The sequence below is a fragment of the Vitis vinifera genome, chromosome 2 (genome assembly GCF_030704535.1).
Source record: "Vitis vinifera cultivar Pinot Noir 40024 chromosome 2, ASM3070453v1".
Classification (NCBI taxonomy): domain Eukaryota; kingdom Viridiplantae; phylum Streptophyta; class Magnoliopsida; order Vitales; family Vitaceae; genus Vitis; species Vitis vinifera.
This window is the reverse complement of record NC_081806.1, coordinates 18,497,497-18,514,579: the sequence shown is the minus strand read 5'-3', so window position 1 is coordinate 18,514,579 and position 17,083 is coordinate 18,497,497. Positions and strand designations below refer to the sequence as shown.

The following is a 17,083-nucleotide window of genomic DNA, read 5'->3' as shown; positions in this document are numbered from 1 at the left end:
TGTTCAAAATAACCTCCTTCTCTCTTATACTCTATCTTTTGATTTTGTTTGAAACCTAATTTTAGTGTAAATTTAGAAACTAAGTTTTGAAATTATTAAAGAAAAAAGAGGAGGGCTTGTTTGGACAATAGTTTAAAAATTCTATATCATCCAAAATTCTTAGATTTTATCATATACTTTGAACAACCCATATGCAAACTTTGATATCAAATAGAATTAATATCTTAAGGTCTATTTAGGAATGTCCTTGAAAACAGCTCTCAAAAAATAAATTCTAATGGTGTTTTCTATAAATAGTTTTTTTTGTGATGTTTTCGAAAGTAAAAATGTATTTGAAAACTATTTTTTATATTTTTAAATATCTCTTACAAATAACATTTATATGTAAATTTTATTTTCAATAATTCTCCATATTTGCATAATTACTTTTTAAAATAACATAAGTTAATAAATAATTTTTTTCTACAAAAAGGAATTATCAAAGATTTTTAGGCTATATTTTAAAAATAATTTTTAAAAATAATTTTTAAAAACAATTTTTAAGAACGGTAATCAATTTTTTATTTTTAAATATATTTTAAAATAATTTTTATTTATAAGATTTTATTTTTAATGCTTTATTTCTAAAGTAACAAATGAAAATAACTAAAAATATATTTAAAATCTTATTTTCTGTTTTTAGAAATAGAAAAATATTTTAAATTTTCAATTTTCTCTTTTTTTTTTTAATAAAAAAATAGTTGACCAACAAAAACTTAGATTTTATACTTTTAAAAGCATAAAATTATTTTTATTTTTGAAAATAGTTGTGGAGGCTGTCGGTTTCTTCCCTTATTGGAAAGGAACATGGAGCTAAACCCAATGGCTACGCTAGCATGTGGACTAACCCCTCAATATTCTAGGCTCTAGCCTCTAGCCAAACAATGTCGACGATTGAGCTCTGAAACTTCAGCAAAACCCATCGTCATACGGTGCTGGTAGGCCCTCTCATTTCCGATTGAAGTGACAACCCCATTAAGAAGGTTCTGGAAACTGTTGAGGGCACTTGCTTAAGATGGACACCTAAGTCCATGACATTAGAGAAACGGGAAAGTACTAATTTATTTTAATTTTACATCCCAGAAAGATAGGCAACAGCTGTTCGATACAGTAACCAGAGGTAGGATTAAACTTCTTCTCTTTTGGCTTCTTCTGCAGATTCTATCTGTAGATCTGGGTTTTTTTTTTTCTTTTTCTCTCTCTTTCTTTTCAATCACATCCCGCTCCTTTCCCTCTGCTTTACCGGTTTTCAGTTTGTTTCCTGAAAAGGTGGTGGTATTAGGATTCTGATGGAAATAAATTGGGAGAAAATGGATGGTTAATGTGTTTTTGGCAAAAGGGTGACTGCCGACGGGTGGATTTCGCTTCTTGGCAAAGGGGTAATTGGCACTTGTCGGAGAATCATCGTCATTTTGCAGCATCTGTGTTGATTTCACGTGTTTTTTTCTCGTTTTTGACCGATTATTGCTTTAAATTGATGTTTGATTTATAGGGTTTAAGGTTTCTTCACTACATGGGTTTTGTAGGTTGACACACCTCTAAGATTCTTCTGCTGATTTTGACTCACCGTGAAGGAAAATAAATGGCTGAAGAAGCTGATAAAGACCAGGGAAATGGGCAGAGTTCATCGGCTGCCGAGAAGGACACAGGAGTCCAAAAGAAGAAGCGGAGAGGAATCATATCTCGCATTTGGAATGGCCTATTTAGAAGACATGGTGATGATTTTGAGAAAAGGCTGCAACACATTTCCAAGGAAGAAGCTTCTGTTCTAGCTAGGATGAAGAGGAGATCTCAAAGTTCGAGGACAATGACAAGGAATCTCATAGTACTGTCAGTGATTTTGGAGGTAAATTTGCTGTTTTCTTTGTGTCCATGAAATATTGCTCAAAACTATATTAGTGAAATTGTACCAAATGTTAATGGTTCAGCTGTATCATTATGTTGTTGTACTTCATTTTTCTGTCCTTTTTTTTTTGTTATGAATTGGGCATGATTCATACTCTTTCTATATATCCTGTTATTTTCCTGATCATGGATGCTTGTGGAGAGGGTAGATGAAGGTGAAAGAATCGAAGTGATAGACATTTAGCTAGATTGATTAGTTTGTGAGTCATTGAGCATCAATGGTGTGATCAGATGGTATGTTTATTTCGGTGTGATTTGAAGAGCTTTTTTTTGGGGCATCGTAACTACTAACAACTTGCTAAATCTGAGTGTTCGTTTTATTAGAACTTTGACATTTTCCGTAAGCTTAATGGGCAAAGAGGTGTCCTGCTTGTATTTTGCCCTTTCTCTTGGTGTTGATCTATGTCGTGTTTGAAGACAATCAACCTGCTCTGTTGCAAATCCTACTTCCATTTATTGTTTAAGCAGTCTTTTCCCAATTATCATTTTGTGAAATGATTTCAAAGTTCATGTGTCTTCTAAAGTGAGGGCCTCTCTGATGCAGGATCTGTTTAATAATCTCCAGCATATCACTCAAAGATGAGGATTAGGTTTTGCTATGAACAAGGTTAAGGGTGATCCGAAATTTGATAAAAGAGGATTTAGCAGTAAAATAGGGTTTAAAGAGTTGTTTTGATGGTTTAGCATGTGACTGAAACAACAAAACATGGTATAATGGTATGCCTTCAAATAAAAACCAAGGAAGCCCTAAGGGAAGAAACACCTATGAATGATATTAATAAGCGTAAATAGATAGATTAGTGGTTATGGGTTCCTGCCAGGCTTAAAGTTACATATTGTTAATTGGTTGTTCTTCAACTCCAAAATGATAAAAAAAAAAAAGTAAAGAAAGTTTGTCCATAACCATCGCCCCAACTAATGGTAGCTGTCAATTAAGACACTATTATAAATCCTTAGTCACTATATATTTGTGATAAAGCAATTTAAGGACCTTCCAGTCGGCCAAACACTTTTTCCAAAAAATCTTCCTTATGGAGCCCACATACCTACTGTCACATTTCCAAAGAGAAATAATATACAAATAATATTGATCAGTGTAGAAGGCATAAGATAACTATTGTCATGTATGTGTTCTTTGCAATAATAATGGGAAAACTTGCAGTTATGTTCTTTCTGCACTTCCCAAGAAATACTTTGATGTGGCACAAACTTCTTATGTGGTTGGGTTGAATTGGCTTGCACTAATGCCCATTTAGACATACCTCACTTGTGTTTTAACTGGTATGAAAGAGAAGCAACTTGAAAGTTCCCAGTGGTGTGAAAGCTGTGACTTTTTTGTGAATTAAATAGCCCCTGCTTGCATTGTTAATTAAATGTTTATTTCATTAAGCAATGATGCCATTTGCAGACGTATTGTTTTATGCAGCATATATAGTGACCAAAATATGGGAATAAAATGAGAAGTTTTCTTTGACTAGTAGCTGATCCTTTATAGAAGTGTAAAAGGGAAAAGTGTGTTAATTGAGCATTAAATCTATGAATACACAATTCTTTCTAACTTGATGTAGGCTACTTCTGAAGTTTCTGGCATTCTCTTGAGTTAACTTCAATTTTCAGGTTATTGCAGTGGGTTATGCTATCATGACAACAAGATCCGTAGATCTGAACTGGAAGATGAGGGCTTTTCGTGTTCTGCCAATGTTTCTGTTGCCTGGTTTGTCTTCTGCTGCTTATTCAGTGATTGTAAGCCTCACAAGAATGTGTAAGTATCTCAAGATTTACTACTATGATTTCTAACATAATTTCTCTTTCCATTCTCATGTCTATTTAAATGTTCAACTTGTCCTTTGATATTGGTTTTTGATGTGTGGACTAATGATTCATTTTTAGTGGTTAAGCTTACTTTGACCTAAGCTCATGCCAAATCAAATCTTAACTGCAGCTCCATTCCTCTAGTCAGGAGAGCCCTTTCTACTGGAACTCAAAACCACTTGCTCCTTTAAACCCCTGGTTCCACAGCTTTCTAGCCGAAGGGACCCAATCCAAAAGGTTAAAACCACCTGGAACAATCACAAAGTACTTCTTCCCATCCTTCAAGAACACCAAGAATAGAAGATATCTTCCTGTAACATTTCCCCTCATTTCCAACTTAATATACCTCCAACAAACCTAAAGTTCATTGAAGACCATCTTATCCTTCTTCCAACAGCTACAGCTTTTCAAGCTGCTCAGCATCCAGATTAACGCCCTGAGGAGCCAAGCCTTATCCACCTAGAATACCCTCTACCTCCTCTGACATTTGCTTCAATCTACCCTTGACAGCTACCCTTGACAGCATTAATGTCAATTTGAAATAGATCAGATACACAATTAACTGCATTTTCCTATTCTCGTTCTGTTTGCTCAACTTACAGTCCTGAATAATCCAGAAAAAAATTGGTGCACATTTACCTATATGCACAAAACAAGCGTTAACTAGGTAGTTGCTCCACAAATCTTGATTGTCTTTGTGGTAACTTGTATAAATATCGTCATTGTTTCTAAGTCAACTATGGGTCAATTATCAGGGTACCTTAGAATATGGAGGAGATAACTACTATGGGTTGGATGAAATAAAAGCTTTGGCAAACATATTTTGCTTATTGCCTACCACAAGGTATTCTATTAGAAGCTCCTTCACCTAAAGAAAGGATTCAAACCCTTAGGAAAGCAACATGGTTTAAATTCATTTTTATAGGTTGTATGATGCCTGGAAAGAAAGCAAGCTTCTTAACATTAAGTAGGGAACAAATCTGTAAGAGAGCGCATGAATGGAGTTCTAAATCATTGGTTCTGTGGTGCCTGCTCAAGGAGTAAGAATTATGAGCAAGGTGGGTGCAAGGTAGGTTGATTCTAGTTGGGGATGTCCCAAATATGAAGGAGCTTGCTGAGGTTTTAGGCTGCAAGGTGGGTGTTCTCCCAAACGCCTATTTAGGTCTCCCTTTGGGAGCCCCTTACAAGTCCCTCTACAGTTTGGGAAGGGGTGGAAGAGCGTTTCAAAAAAGGTTTGCTTTGTGGAAGAGATAGTATCTCTCAAAAGGTGGAAGACAAACATTGATAAAGAAAACCTTATCCAACTTAACCATTTACTGCATGTCCCTTTTAGTTATCCTCAAGAGGGTAACTGTTAGACTAAAAAAGATTTAAAGAGACTTCCTTTAGGGAAGGGGGGCTTTGGTCAATAAGCCACATTTAGTGAATTGGTTTGTTGTTTGCTTGGAAAAATAGAAAGGGGGACTTGGGCTTTAGAAACCTTTCCATCTTTAACAAGGCTCTTTTGGGAAAATGGTCTTGGAAATTTGTAAGTGAGAAATCCCCTTTGGAAATGGGTTATTGTGGGTAAGTATGGGCGAGAAGAAGTGGGGTGATGTGCTAAAGAAGAGAGAGAGAGGTACGAAGTGGGGTTATGGAAGGCAATCAGAAATGGTTGAGAGGCTTTCAAAGATAAAAACAAGCTTTAAGGTTGGTTTTGGGAATGAGGTGAAGTTCTGGAAGGACAGGTGGTGTGAGGACATGACTTTGAGGGATTTTGTTTTGGATCTTTACTTTATAGCCTCTTCAAAAGATGCTTGGGTGATTGATGCCTGGGACGATGGTAGCTGGGGTCCGAGGTTTATTAGACAACTACATGATTGGGAGTTGGAGGAGGTAGATGTCTTTTTTGGGAGGTTGTATGATCACTCCATTTGTTTGGGTAATGATGATATTATGGTGTGGTTGGAGACAAAGAACGATAACTTTTCACTTAAGGCTTTTTAGTCCTCCCTGGCAAGTAAGAGAGCAGAGCCGTTCCCTTATGGTACAATTTGGAATTCCTAGATTCCTGTAAGAGTTAGTTTCTTTGCTTGGGAAACAACTTGGGTTAGGATTTTGACTCAAGATTAACTCAGCAGGGGTTGGAGGATTCCTAATAGATGCTATATGTGCAAAGTAGAAGGAGAAGTGAGTGATCATATTCCCCTTCATTTAACAAAAGCACAAATGTTGTGACAATTGATTTTTGCTCTTTTTGATGTATAGTGAGTGATGCACTCTCTTTTGTTGGCAAAAAAGGAAAAAAGATTTGGAAGGTTGTTTTGTTATACCTGTTTTGGACCATTTGGAGGGAGGGAAACAAGAGAACCTTTAACAATTATGAAAGCTTGGACCAAACAATTAAGAGTTTTGTTTTTTTTTTTGTATCTTTTATGGGATTAGGTTAGAATGTACAGTGGGGATGGTTCTTTGTTGTTGTTAGACTTTGTGGATTAATTAGACTCTTTGTAGTGCGTGGTTACTGGTTTTTGTGTATTCACTCTGTTTGGGCCTTTGGTTGCTTTGTATATGTCATGTGTACCTTTTTTCTATTAATACAATATTTGTTTACCTATCAAAAAATAAAAAAATAAATAAAAAAAAAGGGAATTATGAGCAAGCTACAACTACATATGTGATATGCTTGCATTACTAATGGTAGAATTAGGTCTCCATACCTTTCAACATTGGCCTATCATGCTTGTCTCTTGGCTTAAAAATTGGGGAGGGCATTAGACAGGGAGTTGATGAAAAGGGCACCCTTTTGAAGATTGTAGATGGAAACTTGCCAGTGGGATGTTGGAATAAAGATTATAGACATGGTCTCCAAGTCTGTCTAATTTATTGACCATCTTGATTGCTCTATAATGGCATAAATTAGTTTTCTAAAGTCGCATACATCACGGATCCTACTCTGAGCTGCTTTCATGCATGTTCGTATTTCTAAAAATGAACATAAACAAAGCCACATGTATAGTCATCTTTATTGGTTTGAGAGTGTCTCCCTTTGTATTTGTGCCACATAGTTGAAAAATCAATGCAAGTTTGGTTCCATTTTCCTTGAACTCTTTTCCTTCTTCAAAAAGAGAGAGAAAAAAAAAGCAATGTAAGGTAAACATCCAAAAAAGAATGTGGTTGATTAACTATTTTCAGAAAATTGCTTTTTGAATAACATATTTAAAAGAATGACATCTTCAGAGTACAGTGAATTGATGTTTTCTATAGTTTTTTAGAACACTTGAAAATACAATGGTACAATGGTAAGTTTGGAATCATTTAAGTGAATATGAATGATGTTTATAACATTGTGGTTGATTTCATAGATTGGTTGGGTCTTTGTTGAGGGAAGGGGTATTTTTTTGTGTACCCACTTTTCTGATTTTTGCTTGGTGCTCTTTGTATATGACCCATGTACTCTCGCTTTTTGTGTTAATTCATACACTCTCTTATTTATCAGAAAAAAAAAAAGCTCTCTTTGATTTTAACTTTTCTAGATTAGCTGGTGGTCTAACAGCCACCCTTTAATTTACTTCCATTAAATTAATTTGAATTTCTTTCAGAGTTGTAATTTCGAGTTGTAACTAAACTCAGCTTAATGTTCTCCTTCTTATGAATTCTTCTCCAATATGTTTTGAGTTACCATAAAGAATTTTCACATTATCAATGGAAAAGGACTGTATATACTCTTTGATATCAGTTCAGATTGTACTTTACTCAAATTGTTTATCAGACAATTTCTCTCAGACTGTCCAATTTTATTTTTTGGCTTATAAAATCTTCTCACATTATATATAAAGTTGGATTATATACGAGTTATATCAACTGAAATACAAAAATTTGGATTTCTTATGTCTTTCTGAAAAATGTTTTTAAGTCTACCTTCTGACCAACATTCTAAAGGTTGTTTTGTGTTATTGTTTTTGAACTTGTTTGAAAACTGTATTAAGAAAAATGGAACCAAGCATTCCTTGAATTTTTTAGTTTTGAGTTATCTCGTGGCTCATCATTACACATAATCAAGTTGCAAATTCTTGGTACTTTTCTGTGAATTATTCTTGCAGTGAAACTTATGCAAAATCTGCAAATAAGGAAGAATTTGGTTTCCCATTACATGGATTATAATAAGGGGTGCTATTTATGTAACTGGATGTACTGTTTTAGAGTTTGATATGTCAAACTGTTGACAATCTACTATGTGTGCTCTGGTCATATTTGGCGTATCATGGAACTGAAATTTTTTCACATGATTGTACAGGTGACCGCAGGGATCAGAAAACTCTAGAGCGCCTTCGAGCCGAAAGACGAGCAAAAATTGATGAACTCAAAGAGAGGACAAATTATTATACCACACAACAGCTCATTCAGGTGATGATTAGCCATATCCTCATTGCATTTGCTCCATCATCACCATAAATCTCTTTTTGGGATCCTTTAGTTTTATGTTTTAGAAGGCTGGGAGATTTTCTTTTGTTACTAAAAAGGAAGAATTTTAAAGGTTTTATGAGTTGAAATGGGTGCGATCAGACTTGATACTTCCCACTTTTATTTAACTTTGTTGATGTGTTTTAAATAAGAAAATTCACTGAAATTTTTGAATGAGGCTCAAGGTTAAAAATCGTTTTCCCTCTTGTTTTTTTACAGAAGAATGGTAAATAAGTTGTAAGTGAGAAAATTGTAGAAATATTTGTTATGAGATATAACTAAATGCTTCAATTTTTCAGAATAATTGTTTTATGAAAAGTTCAATTGGATTTTAAACGTGATTCAGTCATCACAAAGAAAAATGAGAGGCCTAAATAGTGGAACTGCTTTCTGTTAGTTGTGAAGAATCTATTAAAAAAATAATTGCAGGCCAGTGTCCTTGTACTTGATACTCTACCAAGTAAATTGCTTATACAAGATAGAGCTAGGAAGGAAAACTTGAGATGCCAAGATAAACCAAACCGGGTGAAATGTTGATGTCCCCCTTTTTTTTTACCATGAAGAAATGAATGGCTTTTTGAAGTTTCTGTCTGTGCGTATATTAAACTTTTGCAGACTTCATGTCTCAGGCTTTGTGCTTGAGACATTTTCTTTTGAGGAGAGTCTTGTGCTTGTTTCTTTAGACCTTTTTTCAGAGCCCTGCCCTGCTTGTAACTTACACATGCGTTTCCATGAGGGCCTCTGGGTTAATGATGTTATGTACCTGGAACTACATGTTGTACTGATCTTCAGCCCTTTAATGCAGAGATATGACACTGATCCAGCAGCAAAGGCTGCTGCTGCAACTGTCCTGGCATCAAAGTTGGGTGCAGAGTCAGGCTTAAAAGTGTTTGTCGGTGATGAATCTCAGCTTGATGTTGCAACAGCGAAGAGCAATGATGTAGAATTAACACAATCTAGTGGGCTGCGAAATAGAAAACAGTTGCAAACCAGATCCGGTAATCCAGCTAATCCCACAATGCATCCCTCTGAGGGGGAAATGCCCCATCAAGCAGGGGTCGAGGGTACTGGAACTTCTGGGCATGATCAGTTGGTTGTGGAGCATTACCCTCATCAAGGGGTGGCCCGATATGATGGGGGATGGATTGCTCGAATTGCAGCATTGCTTGTGGGTGAGGATCCAACACAGTCATATGCGCTCATATGCGGGAACTGCCATATGCACAATGGTAAGTGGAGTAGTATTCACATCCTTAACCCACCTGGACTTCCAACTCTTAGTTTTGTCATATCTTCAGGGGTCTTTGGTTTGGTGCAGGCCTTGCCCGGAAGGAGGATTTCGCCTACATAACCTACTATTGTCCACACTGCAATGCCCTGAATCGGTCACTGCAACAGGAAGAGCATGCGTCTGGCTCCAAGTCCCCAGGGGCGGTGAATCTGTCACAGCAACTGGAAGAGCATGCTTCTGCCTCCAAGTCCCCAGGGGCAGTGAATCGGTCACAGCAACTGGAAGAGCATGCTACTGGCTCCAAGTCCCCAGGGGCGGGCAGTGCTGATGCAGTCAACAATGCTGCCGGTCCTGTGACTGATAGCGGGAGGACAAGCAGCAGCCCAGTAAGAGCTGCATCAGAGATTGAGCAAGTAACTGAGAAGGCAGATTAGAGTGGAGTGACAGAGTTTGCTAGGTTATTTTTATCATTCTGTGCCATATTCAGTTCTGGAAGTGTGATGAGCTTGTTCTTTTGCCCACAGATTGTTTGAGATTCCTTACTACAAAAATGCTTTGTAGGTTTGACAATTACACATATACATCAATGCCATGTTCTGTAATACCCGGGGTTTTCAGTTACATGTCAAATTTTTATGGAGTTTTTGCAGAATTTCTTGAGAATTTTGGTAAAAAATTACACGTGTTGGTATACAATTGGAGAAGAATGGTTTGAACTTTTTTTATCATCTTGGATGTAGATTTGGAAGACAGGAGTAAGGAACGAGAATGAGAATAGAAAATCTATTCCATTTTTCATGAATTTTGATTCATCTTTTGTTTCTATTTTAATTTCTATTTCATTCTCTATTATAATTTCTATTTTCACTTTTAAAATTAGGGTTAAGAATAACTGAAAATAAGATTAATTATTAAAATATATGTAGTGGATTAAAGGGGAATGTGACTAATAATTCAAATTGGATTAAAGAATCCCTGGGACCAATAAGTAACAAAGTATTGGGGTTGATGAATGAAAAAGGGGTGCATAATGGGTAATGAGGCGGTTTAGGTCGTTTGAGAATTGTTTTTGAGAACAATTTTATATTTTTCAGAATAAAAAAAAAATGTTTGACAATAATAAATTATTTTTTAAAATAGAAAATATGGTGTTTTCATAAAATATTTTTTAATTGTTTCGTATTATTTTCACTTGTTTTTTAAGAATTATTTTAAAAAATAATTATGCAAACATATAGAATAACGAAAAATAAAATACTAAACATAAAAATATTTCTAAAACATATTTAAAAATATTAAAAATGAGTTAAAATATTTTAAGTTTTCAAACAAATATCATAGAACAATTTTAAAAACTATTCTAAAAAATCGTTTTAAAAAATAATTATCAAACAAACCCTTAGTCCTTAAAAGTGGATAATGGAAGGTATGAGATTAGGGCTGTAAATACCCTTGAATTCACCATTTGGCTTGAGATTCATTCATTTTTAGTTTCAAGTGTTAGAAATATTAGAAAAGGTTTCTAAAATCACTCCCAAATGCACTTTCAGTTTAAAAAATATTTTTGAAAAAAAATTAGGTGTTTAGTAAATTAATGTTTTTGAAAAAAATTAGGTGTTTGGTAAATTTTTAGAAGTATTTTTTAAAAATCTGAAAAATTATTTATAGTATTAAAAAAAATCATTTTTTGGAAAAATACTTTATAAACTATTATTTTGAAAACACTTCAAATAAAAACACTATCAAATGCACTCTAAAAATCGTGGGAAAAATTAGTTTTAAACATTCCAACGCCTATTACCAACATTAAAAAGATCAATAACCATTGAAACGTTAGTGTTAAAATGTATTGGACATTCAAATATTTGCAAAATATTTTTAATGCTTTTATTTATTTTTTATACCACTTCGCAAAAAATTTGCGAAATTTATTTTAAAAAATAACTTATTTTTAAACATTTAAAACACAAGAATTTGAACTCATGCCTCAAACATCAACATAATATTATGGCTTATTTGATTAAAAGAATCATTAAAAACCTAATTTTAGAAATCTAACCCTGCATTTTTTTTTTTTTTTCTGATTTTGATGAAAAATATTTTTATTTTATTTTTTTCTAGTAAAAATAACTATTTCTTTTAAAACATATATATAAATACTTACAATACTCAAGGATATTTATATAAAAAAATATATTACTCTTCCAATAAATGAGCAGGGTTAAATTACAAATATGGGATTATTTAATTCTTTTAATCAATTAATTCTAAAATTAAGTATAGAAATTGAATTGATTGACAGCACCCAACCCACCAATATTATATCATCCACCATGGAATCGAGAAAGCTGCAAACACTTTCTCCTTCTCACTCTTCAATGTTATTTAATTAATCAAGGAGTTGACAAGATTCGATTTTATCAATTGTTTAATTCCATAAAATTACTTTATCATCTATGTTCATACGATCACATGATAAATTTTGTTACTTTACCAATTCTTGGCTCTACCCTATATTTGGTTTGGGTGCCATTTGCTCTACCCATATTGTCATGGAAGTCAAGGCAGAAAGCAGCGTCAGTTCTGTATTTGGAGGAGATGATCTTGAAGAGCTTAGCAGTGAGTGTCAAGAACTTTTCCAAACCCTGCCTAGAGAGAGAAACTGGGATGGCACCTATATTTATCAATATCAAGGCTTTTGGTTCCGTGCCAGGACCCTTCAGAGCATCATCTCCTTCCAAAGACACTTCCAAGCAGAAGACAGTGATGTGTTAGTAATCAGTCCTCAAAAATCAGGCACCACATGGCTCAAGGCCCTCACCTTTGCCATTATAAACCGAAACCAGAGCGCCTTCTCGCAGAGCCCATTGCTCACTAGCAACCCTCACGATCTTGTACGTTTCTTGGAGTTTGATCTTTATTTCATGAAAAAAGAGGGTCCTAATCTCCAAGACCTTCCTCGCCCAAGATTGTTAGCAACCCATACGCCATGTTCGATGTTGCCGTCATCCATTAAAGATTCAGAGTGTCGAATTGTCTATATATGTCGAAATCCACTGGACAGGTTCGTCTCAATCTGGCATTTCGTGAACACCATTCCAACTCAGCCTCTCAATCCAACCTCCCTAGACCATGGGTTGGAGATGTTTTGCCGGGGTGTAGAGTCATTTGGACCCTACTGGGACCATGTGCTGGAGTACTGGAAGATGAGCAGGGAGAGGCCAGACAAGGTGCTGTTTCTGAAATATGAAGATCTCAAGGAGGATATCAGTACCCACATCAAAAGGTTAGCGCACTTCTTGGGCTTTCCTTTTTCTGAGGAGGAAGAGAGAGTGGGGATTATAGAGGAAATATCAAGGTTGTGTAGTCTTCAAAGTCTTAAAAATTTGATGGTGAACAAGACTGGAAAACGCCCCTGCGGATTTAAAAACTCGGCGCACTTTAGGAAAGGCGAAGTGGGAGATTGGGTGAGTTATGTGACACCTGCCATGGCAGAACGGATTAGGATTCTCATGGAAGAAAAACTCAGAGGCTCTGGGTTATCCTTTAAAATGTCTTATGATTTCATAGGGGAGGGCGGTTGATGCCACTAGTGTTCTTCTGCAAACTGATGGCAACGTTTACATCCATCTTTCCATCTACAATCATTGAGTATGTTTCCATTATTCACCCTTGTTTTAGACTTGAATGCAATGGTTGTAACCTTCAGTATTCATTTTCTTGTGAGTAATTAAGAACCATGCTATATCTTGGTTTACTTTTTGGGGGAGTTTCAAGACTAAGGAAGCGAAAACATTAATGATTTCTAGTTAGTATTAATCAGTTAGACATACAATAATGATCCATTTGTATGTGTGGAGTTTTGAACCACTCATCTCTCTCTTGTTAATCAAACCACGCACATACACCAACAGAAAGCTAAAGAAAAAGACTAGATCTTTGACTGCTCCAAAGTCACTGCTTCTTTGGAGCAGTGACTTTCTTTTTGAATAAAGCTCTTTGTCTAGAAAGTTGATTTTATAGATGGCACGGTCTTGAGATGCAGTTACATCAGATGTACCTGTTAACTTGATTTAATGTTATTATTATTATTATTATTTTTTTTTTTTTATATATTTAGGGATGACAATGACATGGGTTTTTTTGGGTACTCGCCCCATCCTGTCCTTAATGGGACAAGTTTCAATTTTAACAAAATGAGTTTGAGATGAGTTTGATAATTTTTTTAAAACATGAGATAGGTTCGGGTATTGACTTGTCTCGTCCTGTCCCACCCAGACTATATATAAAATTAATTTTTAAAATTAAATTAAATTAATTTTTATTTTACTATTTTTAATATATAGATAATAATAAAATAATTTTTAATAAAATAAGTTATAAAAATATAATAATTTAATTATTTATAAAATATATTTATTTTAATATAATTAAAAATTTTAAAAGTAATTTAAAAAAAATTCAAAAAAAAGTTAAATAGGGTGAGATAGGTATGAGAATTTCTTATACCCACTACGCCCCATTTAATTTTTTAAATAAGACGGGGATAAGAATTATTTTGAACAAATGGGATGGGGTTGGGATGGGGGTGACCTATCCCGAACCCGCCCCATTACCATCCTTAATCATATCCTTCTATTTGGTCTTGATGAAAACCGTTGAAAATGAACTTCATGTTTTATGGAAAATTACCAAAAAAAAAAAAAAAAAAATTAAGATTATGTTTGGCTCTAGAAATTTTTAGGAAAATGTGAGAGAAAAAAAATAGAGAGGAAACATGTAAAAAAAGAAAAAGTAAATGAAAATAAAAAATAGATTTAAAGTCAATAAATTATTTTTATATGCTTATTGAGAACTCATTTTATATACTTTCTTCTGTTGTATAAAAACTAAATAATTTTAAAATACATTTGTTTTTCTCTCATATTTTCCATACTGAAACCAAAGACGAAAAAACCATTTTTTTTTAAGTATTTTTTCTTCTTTCCATAGTACTTTCTGAGTATAGTATGATTTTGTTTGGCCGTATAACTTAAAACCTGTTTTTCAATTTTAAAAATAGATATCATAACAGTTTTTTAAAATTGAAGAAAAGTTAAATGGGATGGGGCACCCTATTTAATTTTTTAAATAGGACTGGAATGAGAATTATTTTGAATAAATGAGACGGGGTTAAGATGGAGGTGACCCGTCCCAAACCCGCTCCGTTGCCATCCTTAGTCATATCCTCTATTTGGTTTTGATAAAAACTGATGAAAATGAACCTCATGTTTTATGGAAAATTACCAAACAGAAAAAAATAAAATAAAATTAAGGTTATGTTTAGTTCTAGAAAATTTTAGGGAAAATGTAAGAAAAAGAAAATAGAAGAAAAGAAAAAGTAAAGAAAAATAAAAAATAGATTTAAAGTTAATAAATTATTTTTATACGTATCTTCAGACTCATTTTATATACTTTCTTCCCTTATATAAAAACTAAATAATTTTCACTAATTTTAATTACATTTGATTTTCTCTCATATTTTTCATAATGAAACCAAAGACGAGAAAACCATTTTCTTTAATATTATTTTTTTCTTTCCTTAGTACTTTTTAATAACCAAACATAACCTAATATTCTTTTTTTTTTTTTTGTTGAAGCATTCAACAAACATACACACCTGGGCAGATTTTTTATTGCTATCATGGGTAGAAATATAGAAATCGATAGAGAGATTTGAGAAATCCATTATGCTTTTGTTTTATGATAATAAAAGGGAAGTGACATCCTAGTTTCGCTAGCCAATAATACATCAATCCATGAATTCAACTATCATATATGGTGCTTAGGTACAGTGGCACAGTTGGGATATCAGTTCTAAGACATGTAGATTTTATCATTACAAAAGATGTAGGCTTTAACCCAATGGCTCAGCCTTGACACTCATCAGGGGCCAGAAGCTGGTCTGGGGTACAATTCCCCTTATGAGAAATGGGTGCCCCTCGGGCCTGGGGCGGATTCGATTCAGCAGAAGTGGGTGTCCCTTGGGCCTTGGGGCTCCGACCCTGCTTAGGTATAGTATGATTTTATTTGGCCCTATAATTTAAAAACTGTTTTTCAATTTTAAAAATAGATATTATAACAGTTGTTTAAAATTTACACACGTGTTTGGACATTGTTTTTTAGGAATACTTTTTAAAAACAATTTTAACAAAAAAAAAAAAACAACTTGGGGTTGTTTTCTGCTGCTTTTAAAACCAATAGAAAACAATTCTCTGGGCTCAAAACTCTAAGACAGAAAAGACACAGGTTAGGGTTCTTCGCTTCCTTCAAGGGGATTTCTTCTAATTTTGAGGCAGAGATTTCCTCAACTCAGTAGAGAAGGTGAGGATTTGTAATCGTGGCAGTGGCAATTGTGCGTTAGGTGAGTGCCCATCATTTGTGAATCTGATTTTATTGTGCCACTCAAGGCAACAGAGATTTTCCTTTGTCTTTTCCATTTGTAACTTTCAATGAAATTTTGTTTTACTATATTGAAGCTTTTCTCCTCGAATTACATTTTTTTTTAATATATGATGGTGATTTTTGAGTGCTTCACAACTTCAAGGTGGGCCCGTTGATTTTTTTACCATGGAGTGTAGAAACCAGGAGTCATATTTATTAAGAGTATGTTGGATAGTAATTCTAGAAAATGTTTTAATTTAAAAAATATTTTTGAAAAGAATTTAAGGATTTATTTAGTAACTGTTTTCGAAAATAGTTATGAAAAATAATTTTTAAGAATAGATTTTAAAAATTGTTTTATGATATTTTGTATAATAAAAGTTTGTTTAAAAACTTAAAATGTTTTTAATATATTTTTAATATTTTTAAATATATTTTAAAAATAATTTTTATGTGTAATGCTTTATTTTTAATATTCTGAATATTTTATAATTATGTTTTTAAAATAGTCTTAGAAAACAAATGAAAATAATGAAAAACAATTAAAAGATATTATCTGAAAACATCTTGTTTTCTTTTATTTAAAATAGAGAAAATAAAAAACAGTTTTTTTTTTATTGTAAAATGAGTTAAAATGGTTTTTTGTTATAAAATGAGTTTTCCAAGTTTTTTGTTCTAGAGAACAAAAACACTGTTTTGAAAAATAGTTGTCAAACAAATCCCAAGTATTTGGAAAAATTTAGGAAACACTTTTAAAAATCTAAAAAATCATTTATAGAATTAAAAAAAAAATCATTTGTAATGTTTTCTAGAAATTTAAGGGTGTGGTTTCAGTTCACTTTTATAATTTTTTCATCAATACATGTTACTACGAGAATTTATGTGGACTAAGGCTTGTTCTAGCATCAAATAAATATACAATTTCTTTTGGAGTATCAATCATTAAAGCATTTATAATGTCAATGGCTTAGTAGTTAGTAGATGATTTACCTGTGATCCCTTTGGTCTATATTGCTAAATTGACAATAGAATTAGCCAGTTGTTTGAAACTTATTAGACAACGTGGTGTTTGCTTTTTCCAAATTCATAAGCATGTAAAACATGAATCATGAGTCTCATTTAATCATCATCACAAACAAATAATGATTCTGTTTTTCCATGTTCACATTGAGATATAATTCAGATATCATCTCCACATGTTCCTTCTTGGCATTAGACTTTTTCTTAATT

The 17,083-nt window shown here is 33.5% G+C and overlaps 2 protein-coding genes across 4 annotated transcripts; both read left to right on the top strand.

Moving 5' to 3' along the window:
- The first annotated feature begins 794 nt into the window (after positions 1–794).
- Positions 795–10,082, top strand: LOC100256174 (uncharacterized protein At2g24330). Of its 3 annotated transcripts, none has more exons than XM_010666962.3 (7): positions 828–1,159; positions 1,309–1,418; positions 1,566–1,885; positions 3,562–3,706; positions 8,033–8,142; positions 9,005–9,428; positions 9,518–10,082. In XM_010666962.3, exons 3-7 carry the CDS (start codon positions 1,622–1,624, stop codon positions 9,862–9,864), a joined length of 1,290 nt encoding a protein of 429 aa, XP_010665264.1. In that variant the 5' UTR covers positions 828–1,159; positions 1,309–1,418; positions 1,566–1,621; the 3' UTR covers positions 9,865–10,082. The 3 variants fall into 3 exon arrangements, with proteins under 3 accessions (XP_010665273.1, XP_010665264.1, XP_010665259.1); XM_010666957.3 differs by having other exon boundaries at positions 847–1,159; positions 1,293–1,418; XM_010666971.3 differs by lacking the exon at positions 1,309–1,418 and having other exon boundaries at positions 795–1,159.
- Positions 10,083–11,784: 1,702 nt separating this feature from the next.
- On the top strand, positions 11,785–13,192 carry LOC100242513 (cytosolic sulfotransferase 15-like). Its single transcript, XM_010666940.3, has one exon. It carries the CDS (start codon positions 11,887–11,889, stop codon positions 13,012–13,014), a length of 1,128 nt encoding a protein of 375 aa, XP_010665242.2. The 5' UTR covers positions 11,785–11,886; the 3' UTR covers positions 13,015–13,192.
- The last annotated feature ends 3,891 nt before the right edge of the window (positions 13,193–17,083 follow it).

Coding starts and splice junctions, on each gene's coding strand:
- LOC100256174 (XM_010666971.3), top strand. CDS start 1,622: ATGGCTGAAGAAGCTGATAAAGACCAGGGAAATGGGCAGAGTTCATCG. Junction 8,143..9,004: donor CCACACAACAGCTCATTCAG/GTGATGATTAGC, acceptor CCTTTAATGCAG/AGATATGACACTGATCCAGC. Junction 9,429..9,517: donor GAACTGCCATATGCACAATG/GTAAGTGGAGTA, acceptor GGTTTGGTGCAG/GCCTTGCCCGGAAGGAGGAT.
- LOC100242513 (XM_010666940.3), top strand. CDS start 11,887: ATGTTCATACGATCACATGATAAATTTTGTTACTTTACCAATTCTTGG.